Source organism: Oryzias melastigma, linkage group LG8 (assembly GCF_002922805.2).
Source record: "Oryzias melastigma strain HK-1 linkage group LG8, ASM292280v2, whole genome shotgun sequence".
NCBI lineage: Eukaryota > Metazoa > Chordata > Actinopteri > Beloniformes > Adrianichthyidae > Oryzias > Oryzias melastigma.
This window is the reverse complement of record NC_050519.1, coordinates 18488366-18506381: the sequence shown is the minus strand read 5'-3', so window position 1 is coordinate 18506381 and position 18016 is coordinate 18488366. Positions and strand designations below refer to the sequence as shown.

Below are 18016 nucleotides of genomic sequence, written 5' to 3'. Positions count from 1 at the left end.
AATACAAGGTAACTGTTATTATTATATGAAGAAAGTAGTCCCCGTCGTAAAAGGGGGTGTGGGCGAGTCACAGTGTATAAATACGCGGGGTTGTCAAACAGTAAAGTTTCGTTGAATCCTCCGTGCAAAGTGTCGGCGGAGGACAAACTAGAGAGCCTCAAAGTGAGGGGTAATGTGAGCAGAACTGGAAGAAATTGACCGAAGTGAAAATATTTTGAAGGCTTCGCTCGAACCCTCCGCCTTAAAATCACACACATCACCGAAGGAATTAAAAGGAGGACTAGCTTAACTCAAGTCGAGCATTAATAGGTGAGTAATTGAAATTCACCTGCTCAATAGAATCTGTACATTTTCCTCGTGTATCATGAGGATTTGACAGTCGCTAGTTCATTGAAATGTGCTGGTGTTTTTCCATTTGGAACCTTTGGCTTCCCATCAAGAGTCGCCGACTGTAATGAATGGCTTTGCTGGCTCAGTTGCTCCATTTGTTTCTGTCTTGTCCGGTTATTCAAACAGCAGCCGATAAAAACAACATTATCGTAATAATTTTACCACGAAAATGTCCATTCCAAAATAGCATCCGTGTCTTTACAGTTAAATCCCCAACAGGGTTACATTTTCAATTAAACCTCAAGCTAGTTTTCTCAAGAGAAATTAAAGGTTTTCTTTATTTGTATAAACCTTTCATATTTGCTCCCTTTATTAGTTTCTAGGGTGAATCTTTAATCTTCAGTTTATGAATCTTATGTCCAAGCCTACATATTTCTCCTCCATCTTCTGCATATTTTTTCTAGTATTTTGTTGTGTTAAACCCATCAGTGAGTGAAGATCTGGGATTGGCAGAGATCAGAAGCGCAGATCAGCACATCATGTGCAAAAGTACAAACAGGCCTCTTTATGTGTAACTGTTTTCCCAAAAAGAATATAAATATATTCTTATTTTAAAAAGACTAGCTCTATCCATTGTGTCTCTTATAAATAAATGAAAGGCTGACAATTATTAGCAGCACAAACTCACAATAAGCCCATGTAAACAATAACATCCTGGTTCCTGCTCATGCTCTGACTTGATCTCCTGCAACATAAAATGATTAAAAAGGAAGTAGCTGGTTGTATATTTAAACTCCAACCAACTGAGAGAAGGGAAATTATGATAGATCAATCATATTATTTAATTTTTAAGAAACCAAATCTGCATGCAGGAGCTGCTCCTCTGCTGTCATTGGATGACATTGTGTCTTGAATATTTATTTTTCTCTTAAGGAGACATGTGAAATGCAGTAGCCCTTTGTGCAGTAAGTGTTCTCAGGAATGATGGTTGTGGTTGGAGGCGATGGACTGCCGGATCCATCGTGTGAACACGACATGGTTGAGGAGGAATTTGTTCCAGGGATGATGCAAAACAGGATCCTGTTCGTGTCTTGTTGTAAATGTCATGTAAAAAGAAAAAAAAATGCAAATCTGTTCTTTGCAGCACTCCTGCAGCCCTGTGTCCAGCCGGTGCAGCTTTATCTGTAATAACATTAAATTGTCTTTAATCTGGTGTCCTTCTAATCTTAGCTGCTGAATCCCCATCTGGCAGGGAGGTGAATGTGTTCTGTGTGTGTGTATGTGGTGGTGGGGGGGCATATTGCATGTTGGGAAATGGTGTTTTTATCTAAAGGTCCAGCCATTTTCCTGAACATCAAGTATTTTTTTAATGTGAAATGTCACGCCTTCCATGCTGACTCTTTGCTCTGTCGCCAGCATGCAGCTTTTAGATGGAAGAGCGCTTTATGGGATCGTATTTAGATCATGCAGGATTTCTGAAGCTCATATGCAGCGTCTGCTGCATTTAGCTGCATCCTGCAGCTGATAAACGCATCGTATTAAAGACCCACTCCAGAGAGAATAGTGTTTTTAACGTGTTCTTTAAGCATTTTTCTCATGATGGAGGACATACAATAATTTAAGATTAAAATTGCATTTCTTTATTCAAATTGTGATTGATCAGGAGTAGATGAAAGTAAAAGCTTGGGTTTGTGATGCAGCAACTGAGGTCAAAGTCTCCTTCCTTTGCCTCCATTCTGATGCATCCACTTGCAGACAAATAGATCCATTAATGTCTGCGTTCCCCTCATCTGAGCTGGTATGTGGTTAAAAACTGTTCTGCTAGATGGCTCCAGTATTGCTCGCCATTTTTTTCTGCTACACTAGCTTAGGGCTGTGAGGGGCTATAAGTTAGCAGGAGAGAGTGAAGGCAACAGAATGCTGGGATTTTAACTTGTTACTTTCACAAAAACACCCCAGAAAAAAAAATTCTAATGAACTCATGCAGCTCTGCAGAAACTGTCTTAAAAAACGTCACAGGCTTTTTAATATTTTCTAAAAACGGCATAATCATGATTAAAAGACCACTGGGAACTATTTTACAATAGATGAAAATATAAATGGAGTGGGACTTTAAGCTGTCTCTTGATTCTGTCTTTGAGTAAGAACTGGGCTGTTTTATTTTACTTTTTAATTAAGAAGTGTATGCAGTGATGAGACTTTATTCAAAATGTTTATTTTTTCAGTTTTGTTCTGTCTTCACAGTTGGGACCTCCTCGCAGCCTGCTTGCCCTCTGAGGTGCCTTCATAATGGTGACCCTAAAAGATTCCAACAGTTTTCAATAAAACCACAGGAGCAAACTCTAACACTTTCTGCACCAACTTCCCAAACGTATTCCTCTCACGGCACCGGTGCAGCCATGCATCTGGAGGTTAAGGTCGCCCTCAACTTCATTGTGTCCTACCTGTACAACAAGCTGCCTCGGCGCCGTGCTGACCTGTTCGGAGAGGAGCTGGAGAGGATACTCGTGTCTCGGTTTGAGGGACACTGGTACCCTGAAGCTCCTATGAGAGGTTCTGCTTTCCGCTGCATCCACCTGGGAGCCCAGAGGGACCCTGTGGTGGAGCTGGCCGCCAAAAGGAGCGGCCTGGACACTGAGGAGGTTCGAGCGAATGTGCCAGCAGAGCTCAGCGTGTGGATTGACCCCTATGAGGTTTCGTATCAGATTGGGGAGCAGGGGGCAGTGAAGGTGCTCTACCTGGAGGACCCGCCAGGCCTCGGCTGTGATGGTGAGAGAGCAGAGGGAGTGATAGGAGAGGGTAAAGGAGGTGGAGAGGCTGAGGAGGCCAAGACCATGGGCTTTAACCCAGATGCTCAGGTGTTTGTTCCAGTGGGGAGCCAGGTATCTCCTGCCCTCTTGCCCTCTCTGTCCAGCTCCCCCACACCCCTCTCCTCCCAGCCCTGCCCGGGGGTGTTTAGCTACCCCAGCTCCAGCACGCCCACGGACCCCGGGGCCCACTCCTCCAACATCTCCACCCCATCTCCACCCAGCAGCGGTATTCCCTACCTTCCCCCTCAGCAGCCAGCGACCACTCTTCCTCCTACCCGCCCACAGCCCATGACCTTCACCACTGCCAGCTTCGCCGCCACTAAATTCGGATCCACCAAAATGAAGAAGTGCAGTGGGGCCGGCTCGGTGGCTGGCTCCGGCGTCATTCTGCCACCCCCTCAAAGGATGCACTCCCGCTCTCCCACCGCCATGTCTGCACCAGAACTGATCAAGCACAAGCCCCTCTCTCTGTCTTTGCACTCCCTCGGAGCCCCCATGTCCAGCCAGCTCTCCCCCAACGCCAAAGAGTTCGTCTACCCAGGATCCCCCGGGCCCCTCTTCTTCGATGCTGACTCTCAGCCCATTCAGTCTCATGCCAGCCCTTTCCAGCCCCCCCACACCGTCAGCACCAACCCGCCCTTTGACTCCTTCTCCACCCCCCCGACCCAGAGCATGAGCATCATTGGCAGCGGCGGCGGAATCTCTTACATGGAGAAGCCGCCGTTCGTTGAAGGACTGGGAAGCTACAGCCTGCAGTACCCGAGTCAGTCCTTCCAGCCTGTCGTTCTGGCCAACTAAGCCTTCGTTTACAAAGAGCTGAGACAGGAGGAGCTGGACAGTGATGCTAAGCATATTTTTTTTCTTAACCAGTTGTTCTCAAGCTATCCAGTGCTGTTTAGATTCAGTTTTACTACCAAGAAAAATCTCCTCAACTAGTTATTGTTTCTTGATTTCTAACTCTAGATAACCTCACTATCTACCCGTTTATCTATAACTTTTTCTAGTCAGTTTTTTCCTTTCCTGGGGTGAGTTTTTTTGTTATTCTTTCTTAAACGTAATTTTTTTGCGTTGATTGTTGTCCATCTGTGTTCTGCTGGACCCGACTGTAGTATGGCTCCATTTTGCACTGCACTGTCATGCTGTGAATAAGGACTTTGCCAGGTCCTGCAGGAAAAAAAAACGGCTGTGGAAAAGTCAGCACTTTGCTCTGCAATCTGCTCTGCCCTACTGGCCAAAAATACAAAGAGAGATGGGGAGGGGAGGGCTGGGGGGCGGATGTTTCTATAGTTTGTTGTGGCTCAGCTCCGAGGTCGATGGTGAAGGAGGCCTTTCACCTTCTGGCTTTTGACCCTAGTAAAGAAATGGAGCAGAAGGTGGTTTTTTGAAGGGCTGCGGTGTTGAATGTATGGTGTTGGGGAGCGCGGTGCAGCTGTAGAGGTTGGAAGGAGCCTTTGTGAATGTGAGACCGATGAATCGGCGTTTATGGACCATAACCAGGTGCTAACTCCTCAGTGGAATTCTGGGAAACGTACAGAGCTGTTTGCATTAATCTGCACATGCATGCAGTATGTGAAGGTGAACGGGCTGGTGCGGAGGGGAGGGGAGGGGATGCAGCAGCTAAGCAGTAGGGATTGTGACAAATGGCTTAGCATGACTTTGACTATGAAGGAGGGCTTTTTTTTCTTTCCACACAGGATGGAAAGAGACGGGAAGATGGAGGGGAAGTGAGACAAAAGGGGAGATGTTTCTGTTTGTGCGTTGTCCATTGTGTATTGGCAAGAGCAGGGGGTGCTTTAAAACCCAGCGCACGTTTCTAGTGAGCTTAAATGGTATTGAAGCAAAAGGCGCAGACTATTCTCTCCCTCCTTTTGAAATTCTCCTGCAGTCTCTGCTGCTCGGCCTGAGAATCAGAACAGTACAGTTCGGCTTCCTCTGGACATAGAGCGGCATTTCTGTGGAGGTTCATTTCACAGCGAGGTCACATGATGATGATGATGATGATGTTGTTGTTGTTGATCAGCCATCACAGGGAAGGTAACCTCCAGCTGTCCTGCACTTTAACACTGGGTTCCTGATGCTGTCAACAGACATCAGTTCCCAACCATTCGTTTGGTTGTTGCACATTTTATTCTAAAAATGCTTTAGAAATGTAGAAAGTTTGTACTTGGTTGCATTTAACTTTAATTCTTTAGCTGTTAATTTGAATGTTTTTTTTTTCATTTTCAAACCTGAAGCATTTCACTATTGTTTTGTATTTGATTTTTCATAATCACACTTTTTTTTCTTTTATTTTTAAGGAAATAGGTGGGGATACAAATGCAAGAAATAACATTTTTTCTATAACATATTTAATGCTTGTCAATATTAAAGTTCTGTTTTTTAGTTTCATATGTGCTAAATTTATATTTTCAGAAAATAACATGAATATATGCAAATTGAGAGAAAATAAAAATGTACAGAATAAAGTTTTGAATGTGTATTGTACCTTGTACAACATTTGTCTATAATGACGGGTAAATGTATTTTTTCTTCAGCTCGGATGGCTCGAGATGGGAATGTTTACAGCGGGATTTTGATGAAGGAAAAACGGCCAATATACTTTTTCTTTAGACTTCCGAAGCCGTATGATATTAACGTAAAAGGCAGTAGATTTAAACCAAAAATTCCTACAATTTATTTTTATATTTTGGGCATATCAATCTAAAAATCCCTTTGACCTTCTTAATTAATTTAAACTTCTGTATATTGGGCATCGTACTATAGTTTCCATATTTTATGTATTCTAAATTGGATATTTTTTAATTTCTTTTATTTCTCTTTTTACCCACAATTCCTCCCTCTAATGGTCATAATTACTTTTTTGTATTTGCAAAAATGTTAATTATTCTAGTTTAATTCCAACACTAATATTAACCTTAAAGATGGGGGGCTACTTTCTCGTTAGTTTTATGGAAAACATTTTAATTTAATCGGCTGCCCTAGTTTAAATAATCTAAGGAAAAACTAGAATAAGCTTTATTTTGAAAATCTCACGTCTTGTCCTGGTCACAACAGTTCAGGGTTGTGAGTTTCACTGATGCTGTAAACGATTATAAATGAAGGCAAGCAGGGATGACGATAAATGAAGAATAATTTTGTACTCTGGTGTCCTTATAACAGTGTGTGGGTTATTTTGCACATGGAAATATTTCATTGTCAAAGTTTTATTTTCTATGTAGACTTTAACATTTAAGAGTCAAATAGAAATACAAGCTCAGATGATTATATGAATATGAAAAATTGCTTTGTTTTTTGCTTGTATTTTATTTTTTCCTCTTTTGTATCCGATCTGTACACCCTGTAGATGTTTAAGGAATCTTTCACAACTGAAATGCAATGACCTGTTTTCTGTGCTGCCCCTCGGGAATGGGGGAGTTACTACTGCAGTTTCTTATTGTACCAGATTCTTTTTTTAAGTTTATAATAAAAACAGACTGGCAAAAAAAAGTAAAGCATGGGAAATAAAGTGCTTGTGTCATCCTTTGTGCAGAGCTTGAGATTTGTGCGTGTCAGACTTAAAAGTTGAACATGCTGCAGATCCTGTGGAAACTGTGGAGCGGTGATGTGCATCTTCTGACTGCAGTAAACAAATCCAAGTGATGTTTGATCAATAATTCAAAGAGGGATTTCTCAAATGGATTGTTCACCGCCCACCTCAGATGGACCCGGCCTGCAGATGTTGCTCTACGTTTCATCATTTGGAGCTCTGTCTGTCCGGCAGGAGTAGAGGCAAACACGCAGGGACCTGCTCAGCTCAACACGCCTCCTTCCCTGCAGTGCGCATGTCTGTGAATGCATCTTTTAAGGCTGCTGTTACGCAACACAGGTCCCCTGCGTGTCGATGTGATCATTACGTAACTTCTCCAGAATATTGATGAGCAGCAATGAAAGGGCAGCTCAACCAACACCTGTTTAGCTGCAGAACAAATCCAATAACAAAAATACATGTATATTATTTGTTTTTATAGAGGAGGAGGAGCATGTTTTTATTTTTTGTATCCAGACTAAGCTCCCTTTGTTCTCCCATCAGCAGTGCTGCAGATCCTCAGTGACTCAGACACAAACAGATCCGGAGTCATTAGATTTTTATTCCATATGCATATTAAAAGGTACAGTCTGAACAAAGTACTACAGATACATTGTTACAAATAAGAAACACCTTCATATAAAATGAGAAAAACATAAAGACACCACAAAACCCAACAATAAAAATCAATATTTTCTTCTTCTGGAGTATTTTTTAGCATCTTTAATCAATAAGATTCCAAAATGTTGATGTTATTTACATCTTAAAACAAACCAAGATGTGCAAAAAAAAATTCCCATTTCTGCCACCTGCAGGAAAAAAGCTACAACTACTGTTCTGTATTTATGATGTCATAAAATACCCAGACCTGATTGGATATTACTAAACAGATTCCATCAAGAAAGTCTGTTTTTTACATTTTTTACTAATATTTCAGAATATAACAGTCGAAAGCAGCTCAGATATTTCAAATAAAACACTGTTAGCTATCCAACTGCAGGTGGCAAAAACCATTGATTTAATTGGTTTTTATTTTAAATGTTTGGAAAAAAAAACACTGCTACATATTCTAAACATAAATTTTCAGCCTCATCAGCTCATACCTTCGCTTGGTTTTGTGTGGAGTGTTTTTATTGTTTCTTTCAGTAAAAAAAAAACAAAACAAAAAAAGTCTGCATTCATCAGCTACACCGTTGTCTAAGCAATACAGCAAGCTTAAATACAAAATGAAACACGTTAGTAAAAATGTCCGTTACGCTGTACTGTGGAAAAGCTCAAACATCTTTGAAAACACAAGAGCACCAGCAGATCCAGTGTGTGACTCATCTTTAGCAAATTTAAGACGCTTTAAAGAAGTTTTTTTTTGCTTTTTTTTTACTACAGACTTGCTGTTTTGTCAATAACTGGCTGCACAGATAGGTGGTGGTGTGCCGATTATAAACGGCGCATATTTAACATGTTTTTTTTTTTTTCTTTAAACAGAGCCAAACCACCATCCAAAAAAACAATCCCAGCTCTTAGCGATGATTTACAGACATAAGTACACTTTGTGTCAAACGTACAAAGGGGAAACGCAGAGTTAAAAACAGGTTTACTGGGTTTCATGCATTAGAATCCTTTACGACAGAGGATCTAAACTGGAAGCACAAAGGACTTTGGGATATTCCCATTTAGTACATCGGAACAAATTTACATACAATAATATTACTGAAACAAAACAGGCATAACATAACGGATAATTATTGCCACATTAAGTTTTCTTTTAGAGATTGCCATGATTATGAGCTGATTGATCCTAACATGTGCAAAAGGACACCATGGATAGAGGATCTTGTAACAGTCTGCAATGTGGTTTTTGACATTAGAAATAGACTCAGCCACTTTGTTGAAAAGCTGCCTTGTATGTGCTCTCTGCTTCAACCAAAACCACCCTGAGGTTCACTCAGAACCATCCAGAACTTTTAAGTGCTGTTTGAGGTAAATAAGAACCTTTTGTCCTTGTTTAGAAGAAAAAAAGCACACAAAACGTTTTCTGAAACACACACTGAAATCCCTGCTCAATCATTGGTTTTAAGGAAATCAAAACGATCCATTACTTGGTGCTCAATTCTAGTCAACATTGCTTTGTTACCATCAACATTTTGTGGCACTGTTTTTTTGGCAAATATGGGGATATCTGCTGGGTTCATCAAAGAGTCTCAGTTCTACCAAGTGATGACGGTGAGAGATTTCAAACATTGAGAAGCGCTCCGCTTTGGGCATGGCTACTATTTATTTGAATAGAAAATAAAGAATCCAGTTGCTGCACGTTTGGCAGTCAGTCTCTACCCATCTCTACTTGCAGTGTGCAGTAAAATAAACATCTCTACGCTTAAAATACCCCTCCACCAGTGAGGGCCGTCAAGGTCAACAAGCGTACGCCACAGAGAAAACTTTCTCTTTATCCCTTTGGAAAGTCATAAAAAAAATCTGAAGACCTCAGATAAAACCATACGAGACTCTGCAGTCAGATCTAAAATCTGGAGGATAACAAAATAAAATCACAGTAGTTTCAATATAAGCAGCTACTGTGGTAGATAAGGTACTGCTACCAGGTGTTGCACATCCTGTGCATGTTTAATTTGTCTTTAAAAAGTGCAAGGATTAACTACATGTGGTACACACTAAATGAAAGGGTACAGGAATAGATATATACTGTACACACAGCCGTTTTTTTGTGTGAAATAGAGAATGTTTTGGCGTCACACGAAGAAAATCCTAATCCCTGTCCTCCAGAATGAATGTACCATCATCATTTCAACTCCTGCTGCTTTACCGAGTGGCAGGATGTAGGATTGAATATTAAAAAGCAGGAGTTGTCTGGCCAACCCGGATTTAGATTCAGTACCTCGAGAAGTGCTGTGTGGAATCTGTATATACAGGTCTGCTCTTTGCTTTTAAACTGAGATGAGCACTACTTTCCACACCTTCACCCGTGGGACCACCCAACAGTCCACTTCCTCTCAGTGTAGGAGCCAGGCGCTCTCCACAGGCCGTCCTGAGACCCACTGCTCCCATCATGCCTCACCGCCCGCCAGCGCGCATCCAAAACTCCAGCGTCACCGACGGCCACAGGAGATCAACGCAATGACTAGGGGGGTGAGTGAGGACAACGTTGCAAATTTAGATTCCCTTGGTGTTTGAGTCTGTGTTGGATTCTGTGGGGAAGGGAGCTCTGCCTCTGTCTCATCCGCTCCTCCGTTTGTTTTGTTTACAGTGGGCCGTACTTAGCCTCGTAACGGGCCAAGATGTTCTTACAGCGGCCGCAGTCCTTCCGCAGCTCTGCAACCTGCTGTCTGAGCGCAGCGTTCTCCCGCTCCAGAAAGGAGGCGCGCACCGTGATCTGGTTCTCCTTCAGCCGACGTGCATCGCGGGAACGCTTTGCTGCCAGGTTGTTCTTCTTCCTCCTTGACCAATATTTCTCATCCTGAGGGAATCGCAATGAGAGTCAGAGGAAAAACACAGACAGGAGTGAAACTCTATCTCACTAAAATAAACCAGGAGTTTGGGGTGGGGTGGTGAGATCATCCTTCCTGCTGCTGCTGTGTTTGCAGAACCTCTAATCTTCCTCAAATTCTCCTAAATGTTCCTATTGTGAAATCTGCCACCTCTAAAGGAGAAAACTCAGCTCACGAATACCAAGATAATAACATAATAATAAAATGTAAATATGAGTGTGTTGAGGTAGAACTGTACCTTCTGTTCATCAGGGACAAACACTTTCTTGGCTTTCTTGATCATGGGCTGGGGTTTCAGTTCCTCATCAGAGAATTTGTGCTTGCGAGGATTGAACAGCTCTCCGCCTGGAACGCTGGACAGAACCAGGTCTGTGGGGTCCGGCTGGAAATTGATGTCCACCTCAATGGCATCTGGGTCAATTGGAGAGGGTGTGTTCCTTTCTACAGAGTTCAGAAAAAATGCATATTTATAAATCTATTCACCTTCATTAAAAACCCAATAACCATAAATGTTAGATGTAATCTAAATCTAAACACACTAAAGTTAATATTTGCTCCAAAAAGCTTAGTTATTTTGCAAACGCTGCAATCATTTTCAGAGCGGTCTCGCTTGTTCGGATGGTTTGGTATATGCTCCATGCTGCACTCTGAATTCCAATTGTTGCTGAGCTTGCTTACGCCTGAGGCAACAGATTTGAGAATTCTCCACAAAGCACTAACACGTCTGCTTTCAGCTTATAATTCTTAAAAGATAACTTGGGGATTTGCAGGTTGGTGTAGTGTGAAGGTCAGGACTTGAAGTGTGAATCTTCATAATCTCGATATAGCAAAATAAAATTATGTCTTTTTTGTCAAACAAAGAAATTCATCCTTTAAATGTGATTTACCTTTCTTGGTCACTTCCACTTCTGCTGGTGCCTCTTCAGGTGCCTCCACCTGCTCTTCATCTTCTTCTTCTTCCTCCTCATCTAGTTTAGCAGGTTGCAGTGTGGTGACCGTCACCGTTTCATCTGGATCTGTGGTGCTCTCAGAGGGAGCTGGCTCTGACGCGGACGGTTCAGCAGCAATGGGAGCTGCAGTTGTCGTGGTTGCAGCTGCAACCGTTTTCGGAATGGTTTTGACTTTGCCGTCTGCCGAAGCCAGAGTCTTCTGCAGCTCCTCCTCCTCCAGGCTCACGGGGATGCCATTCTCCAGCAGGAACTCGTCCAGGTCCATGTACTCCAGGTGGAACGTCTCTCCATCGTAGGGAATGGTCTTGTCCCAGATTGCTGGGGTCAGGGAGGCTGAAACGCCGCCGCTGCCTCCACTACCACCTCCTCTAGAACCGCCATCAGTGCTGGACGCCACAGCCCCACCTCCGTCCACATCTTGAGAGGAGCAGAGCTTTTCCTTCTCGATGTCTACACAAAAGAAAAACAGCATTAGTTAGTTAGTGATTTTTAAGCCATTAAGAAACAAAGCAAACATAAATGCAGGCACAGGAGTGTGTGGTTCAAGAGTAAACACTGGAAGCTCAAAGGAAGTCTGTCTGTTCCACGCCTGACCTCTAGACAAACCAACACCCAAACACAAAGCAGCTAAATAACTCAATATCTGTGTGATTTTCACAACTCTCAACAGTAATTCTGTCAGAATGTGCCGTCAAGTGGCGTCTCTTTGTTTAGGAATGGGCGCAGAGGAACTGGAACTTTTTGTTCTTTTCTGTGTGTCTGCTTCAGGTGACACTGACGTTTGAAAAACGAACCTTACCATGCCAATTTAACACGGTTTGTCTCACTAAAGTACACAGGAAAACACTAGTTTCACTTTTTTAGGTTTCATTTTCAGCTTTAACCCGGTAAATAATGTCGCAGAACAAAAGCAGGAAGACCGTGTTGCGCCCTCCGCGTTTAAGTCTTACCGTCCTCGCCTTCCGCCAGGATATTTGGAGGAGGAATATCCATAATTTTCTTCAAAACAAACGGGAAAGACTTCTGCGGAGCCGCTGGAGAGACGGTACCAGCGGGCTGGAGCGCCAATGTCACCGCGGCTTTGCCTGGCATTGTTCCCTGTTAGGCTCCGAGGACGACGGAGCAAAGTTGGCGACGGAAGCTGGCGATAAAACAATATTATCAAATATTATCTGCTATTGAGGCCTGTTTTGTTATAAATGTGAGCGATTTAGAACAGAAAAACTAAAAGACGACACTCCAGAGCACACCGAGGGCGCTCATTGGTTATTCATGAGTCATGTGCCGCGCCTCCACACAACGGCGCAATCTGATTGGCTGAAGAGCTAGAATATTAATATGATGATTGTAGCGGGTGCTGTGTAGCTCTATGATAGTCACCATTACTTTTTAGTAATAACATGAACATAAATATGTTCTGGGGAAATATATATATGTTTAATTTAATCCAGTAAAAAATATCATTAAAATGCTAAAACATTAAACTACGTTCCTTCTGCAGATTAAAACGCACCCACACCCAAATTGTTTTCTCTAGTCCCGTGCAGGAACAAGGCACTCGTGGACCAACACGTGCCTCAGCCCCCACCCCACTCACGTGAAGGCTCAATCTGTCGAGGGGCGTGGCTACAGAGCCTCCGCACGTGTTGTTGAAACGACACACTCCATGTCAAAGCCTCCTGCACCAACAGCTGTCCATTTGATGTGTTTTTAAACACATTTAAAGACGGTCAGTTGTAATGTCAGAGCGCGTGAAAGAGCGAAACACATTTTAGACCAATTTTCGCGGTTGTAAAGGAAAATATAATGGAAAACTAGAATCACAAAAGCTAAAAATGTCACGTTCTGCAACACGAGACCGTGAACGCCTCTGCCTCTCTCAGACAGAATGTTCAGACTCTGACAAGCACACCTCACCATTAGTGTGCATGACCTTTGTCGATATGATTTTATCTGGGACAGAAGGGTGTAATCCTGGAATCTATTTTCAAAATAAAATAAATAAAGCAGACAATTTGAATAAAGGAGTCCTAATGTTTATTTTTTCCTTTTGAACAAATATTGTTATTAGGATTAAAATAACTTTAACAAAAATTTATTTTATATATATATATTCTACAAAACATTTCGCACTCTCCAGGGTTGAACTCTGATGTCTCAATCCGGTAATATTCCCCTCCAAGTGTCTGTTCTTCATGCACGCGGACAGCATCACGCAGCAACACACTGTGCAGCAGAGCATTGTGTGCAGTTTCTAGTTACAAAGATGTTGTGGGAGTAACAGCTTCTGTCCATCTGGTCTGAATTTAGAGATGTACAGCAAATCCAAGCGGTTATCCCAGAGTTTCACAAAACAGGAGGCCAACACCTGCTTTGAGGGTTTATTTCCCCTAAATCAGCACAGAAAAGAAAACTGGGCTATGCTTTGTGTTTAGAGTTTACATCCATTCAGACAATAAAATAGGAGAATTATACATGAATCATCAAAAACATTTTTTTCAGCACCATGGAGATGTTTTACACAATATATAAAAAATTTGTAATAAAGCATAAAAGTAGGTTTTGTTTTAAATTTTCTTCCAATGAAGATGAATGCATAAGGTATGCCTAGAATATTTATAAGTGAGATAAAGCTGTGGATGCAGTAACAGGTTGTTTGATTCAGGCTTATTTACAAGCTGACAGTAAGCTGTGGAGGTGTTTTTGTATGCCTTGATGCTCCGAGTAAAAAAAAAATCAAGCTCTATCCTGTTTCTATGGAGACAAACTCTTAGGAGCTGTCTGGTACTGACATGCATCCTTTTGAATTCTAATAGCAAACATTTGTTTAACTTTATGTATTTGATCAACTGCTAGTTGGATTAGTTCTGAATGTAAAAGCAAATCAAGAACACTTTAAAATGTTAGTGTTCCACCACAACTTGGTTGGTGAATTAAATTAACAAATGCATCCTAAACTAATCAAAGAAGAATTTATGATATAGTTTGCTACAGATAATTTTCAGTTCCAGTAAATGAACATTATCTTTACATTTCTTGGAGTACATTTTCATGGAAAATGTTCAGGAGAACTGAATCATTATCAGAGACTCCAGGTGAACCTGTCACCTGAGAAACATGTTCTGAAAGAGGGTGTCAGAGGTGTGAAGCTCAAAAATAACTTGTCACACCATGCCTGATTTGGTAGTCTACTAGTTTATAAGGATACGAGTTAAACTTAAGGACTAACACAACGATTTATTGTTTGTTATTTAATAGTTAAAGCAGCACCTCTTGTATAAAGGATAATATCTGTATTGTAAAAAAGATATTCTCTAATTCTGCCATTTTTACAAAATTTGTATTTGCTTTTAAATAAACATATCTTTAGATTAAAAGCAAACATTTGAGAGTATATAAGAAATTACTCTGCAAAATTCCTGTTTTGATGTAGCTTTCTGTTCTAAGTTGCACCAGAGATAAGATTTGGAATGTTTTCATGCATGCAAAATAGAATAGAAAGCTAAATTTATTAGATTCATGTGTCAAACATTTGAGCCTACGTTTGCAGTGTTGCTCGAAGGAATATTCTCTTAGGTCAAAAACAACATTTTCCCTTAAAAAATAAAATAAAATGTAATCTATTGCTAATGTAATGTTATTATGGTAAAAATGCAGTTAAACAGGTCCAAACCATGACACTCACCCCAACGTACTTCATGCTTTTACAGATAGAAAATCCCACTGACCATAACCATAAATCTTACTAAAACTGGAATGCATTTTGATTAATAGAATAGAATAGAATAGAATTCAACTTTATTGTCATTGCACATGTCACAGGTACACAGCAACGAAATGCAGTTTGCATCCATCCAGAGTGCTTTAGCAGGTATAAATATGTATCTACAATGTGCAAGTGGAATAAATTGTATGCATTGTATGTAACGTATGCAGTTTTAGTTTTAAGTAAAAAATTTAGTAGCATGTGACTTGAACCCCACCTTTACCTCTTTTTTTCTTTCTTATCTACAGCTGATTTAAATCTGACCCCAAAAGAAACCTGAGGCACAAAAACAGTCTTAAATATAACCAAAAACCCCTAATGATGCAAACGAAAAGAGCTGCAGAAAGTCTATTTCAATCTTGTTGCATCATATACCTCGCAGTTAGATTTTAAGGCACCAGTCGGCTTATAGAGTGAAACTTAAAGCTTTCATCTAAAAAGAGACTAAAAATATATATTTAAAAAATCACCAAATAAACCATGCCTAAAGGAGACTAGAATATCCTGAAATTATCACAATCCATCTAGCACTTTTTTAAATTTGCAAAAATGCAGACTTTTAAAATGCAAAAATGTTCCAACATAGGAAATAATTGACAGAAAATAGCTCGAATAATGATGGAATACATTGATCATAAATCTAATCTCCAGTGTAACCAAACAATTCTAAAATAATCATAGTTGATATTTTTAATAAATAAAGAAAGCTACACAAACACAAGAAAAATGCATTTTAATCACATGACGTTACTATTAGATTAAAAAATTTCACTATAAATGAAATTGTTTACATTGCAGATTGTTAATTTATTATGCTGATTATACATTAAGGAAGGCAGTAAATTAACACATGTTGCATCCAAACATTCAGAAATAAAACAATTTACTGAGCTGCCAAAATAGATATTTTTGCATATTTATTTAGGTATAAAAACTTACCAACGTCATCAAAGTCGGAGAAAGAAATAGGATAATCCACCAGCGTCCTGAGGAGCTCCGGGAAATCGCTTCTGTCTCCAAACATCACTTGGTTCGCTGTTGCCATAATGAGAACTTAGTTCGACACCAACTGCGATCAAACTGAACTGACAGAGAAAAGCTCAAACTATGAGAAAATTGTTTTTCTGTCCGTCTGACTTCTGTGACTTTCCACAAACTTCTCCTCACGAGGACAGCAGCATGCGCGTGGATGATTATAGTCCAGAAAAAAAAACGAAGCCGTGCTCCCTTTCCTTGTTGACGTGATACAATTGGATGAAAGATACGTCATTCAAACAGAACAGCCAATCACAGACCAGTAGGCGGGTTCAGAGTGCAATAACAACAATAAGCATTTCAAGGTGAGCTCTCAGGCTGTGTCGCAGGTAAGAAAGGTAGAGCAATCCAATGTCTTAGCGACATTTACCGTTCATTTTATGAAATGCACTACAAAGTTACAGTAGAACAGCAGTTGTTTCACTCGAAATATTCGCTCTAAATAGTTTTCTTTTTCAGTTAAATAACACTTGATCTACTAAAATACTAGCAGAAAGTGTTCGGTGAGCTTTACTGAGAAACGAAAAGGTGTGGCAGAATAGTAAATAAATTAAATTAAATTAGGCAAATAAAAAAAACTAAATTAAAATAAGGTAAAGTACCTTGACATAACCTAAAGTCCTCCACCTTTTTCTCTAATCTTCCCTCTTTATCTTCTTCACCACCAAACACTGGTGTCTAGCAAAACTCTCTCCAACCATGAGTTCGATCTATTTTAGAAATAAGAAAAAAAGTATTATGCATTTGCATTTTCTAAATTTGAGTTGACTCCTCAGAATTTCAAATAAAATACATTCGATTAAACTTCTTAGAAGTATAAACTCCTCCTCCATCTTCTCTTCTTCCTGTAACCTCACCTTGCTGACCATCCATCCTCCTCCTTCCAGAGCAAACCTCCATCTGTCCAGATGTTCCTGCTCCCAGTTCTCACGACCGATGCAAACATCATGATCCACAAAGATTCCTGTCAGCGTGTCCATCACCACAGTCAATGAACTCAAAGCTGATCTGGTCCAGTCCCACCTCCACCTAAATACCTTTATTACACCTACACAACACCACTCCACTGTTTTCCTCACACATCTTGCACAACATGAATGTTCTTCCTCTCCCATCCAAAACACAGCTCCTCTCTGTGCCCCATCATAGACTTTCTTAGATCTACAAAGATACAGTGCAGATCAACCGGACCTTCTCTGTTCTCCTCTAGAAGAACCCATATGGTTTCATATGTATATAAGTTCCGCCTAGAGCTTCCACTACTCTTTCCCATATTTTTTATGTGTGACTTCAGGTTGGATTTTCTGTCGTTTCCATGACTGCACTTCTCTCTTGTCCTTCAAAATAGACAAAAGGAGACAGCCTCCTTTTGTCCTTAAGCATCCTCTCCGTGTATGATCTTGTTAAACTGTCCAACTGCAAATCTCCAAACACTTCTGTACCTCTACAAGTTTGTTTTCAAAACCAACTGCTTTTCTTCTTCCTCTTCAATGTCTTGATCACTTTATTCCACTGATCTTTGCCATTACCTGCTCCACAAAGGCCACCTCTTCTACTTTGTGCTCCCCAGCATTTCCCTCATTCATCATCATTTCAAAGCTCTCCTTCCATCTTTGCATCGCACTTATGGAACCTGTCAACATTTACCCATCCCTGTCCTCAATCACTATAACCTGCTGCATGTCCTTCCATCTGTTCCTTGGCTTTGCAAACTTTACCTTCTCTGCTTTATGTAACTTCTTTTTTGGCATTTCCACCTCATGCTGAATCCCCCTGTACTGTACTGTTTCCTAATTTTTCTTAGCTTAAAGTTTCCTGTTTAAAAGACCATTTTCATTCTACCACCAACTCTCTCGATCTGCTTTCTTCATTCCAGAAGATCACTTCTTCCATGATCACTTCGGCTGATCTTCAAAAGCCCATTTTAAAAGCCACACTGTATGTTTTCTCTTAACTTCCACCACTCTGTCATCATCGGCTCTGTCCTTGTCCTCTTTACCTTCCTCACCATCAGTCATCCTCACACCACCATCACATGCTGTCTGGCTACACTCTCTTCCACC

General features: G+C 40.8%; 2 protein-coding genes across 3 annotated transcripts; one reads left to right on the top strand and one right to left on the bottom strand.

Annotated features, from left to right (window-relative positions):
- Nucleotides 1-82: 82 nt before the first annotated feature.
- Nucleotides 83-6664, top strand: LOC112145924 (protein Tob2). The gene is made up of 2 exons (XM_024271412.2): nucleotides 83-309; nucleotides 2575-6664. The coding sequence occupies exon 2, from the start codon at nucleotides 2730-2732 to the stop codon at nucleotides 3936-3938; it is 1209 nt and encodes a 402-aa protein (XP_024127180.1). The 5' UTR covers nucleotides 83-309; nucleotides 2575-2729; the 3' UTR covers nucleotides 3939-6664.
- A 583-nt stretch (nucleotides 6665-7247) lies between these two features.
- Nucleotides 7248-16108, bottom strand: tefb (TEF transcription factor, PAR bZIP family member b). 2 transcript variants are annotated; one of them, XM_024272122.2, is made up of 4 exons: nucleotides 15858-16108; nucleotides 11090-11602; nucleotides 10441-10643; nucleotides 7248-10171 (listed from the first exon to the last, which is right to left on the bottom strand). In XM_024272122.2, the coding sequence occupies exons 1-4, from the start codon at nucleotides 15961-15963 to the stop codon at nucleotides 9956-9958; spliced, it is 1038 nt and encodes a 345-aa protein (XP_024127890.1). In that variant the 5' UTR covers nucleotides 15964-16108; the 3' UTR covers nucleotides 7248-9955. The 2 variants fall into 2 exon arrangements, with proteins under 2 accessions (XP_024127890.1, XP_024127889.1); XM_024272121.2 differs by lacking the exon at nucleotides 15858-16108 and adding an exon at nucleotides 12103-12418.
- Nucleotides 16109-18016: the final 1908 nt, after the last annotated feature.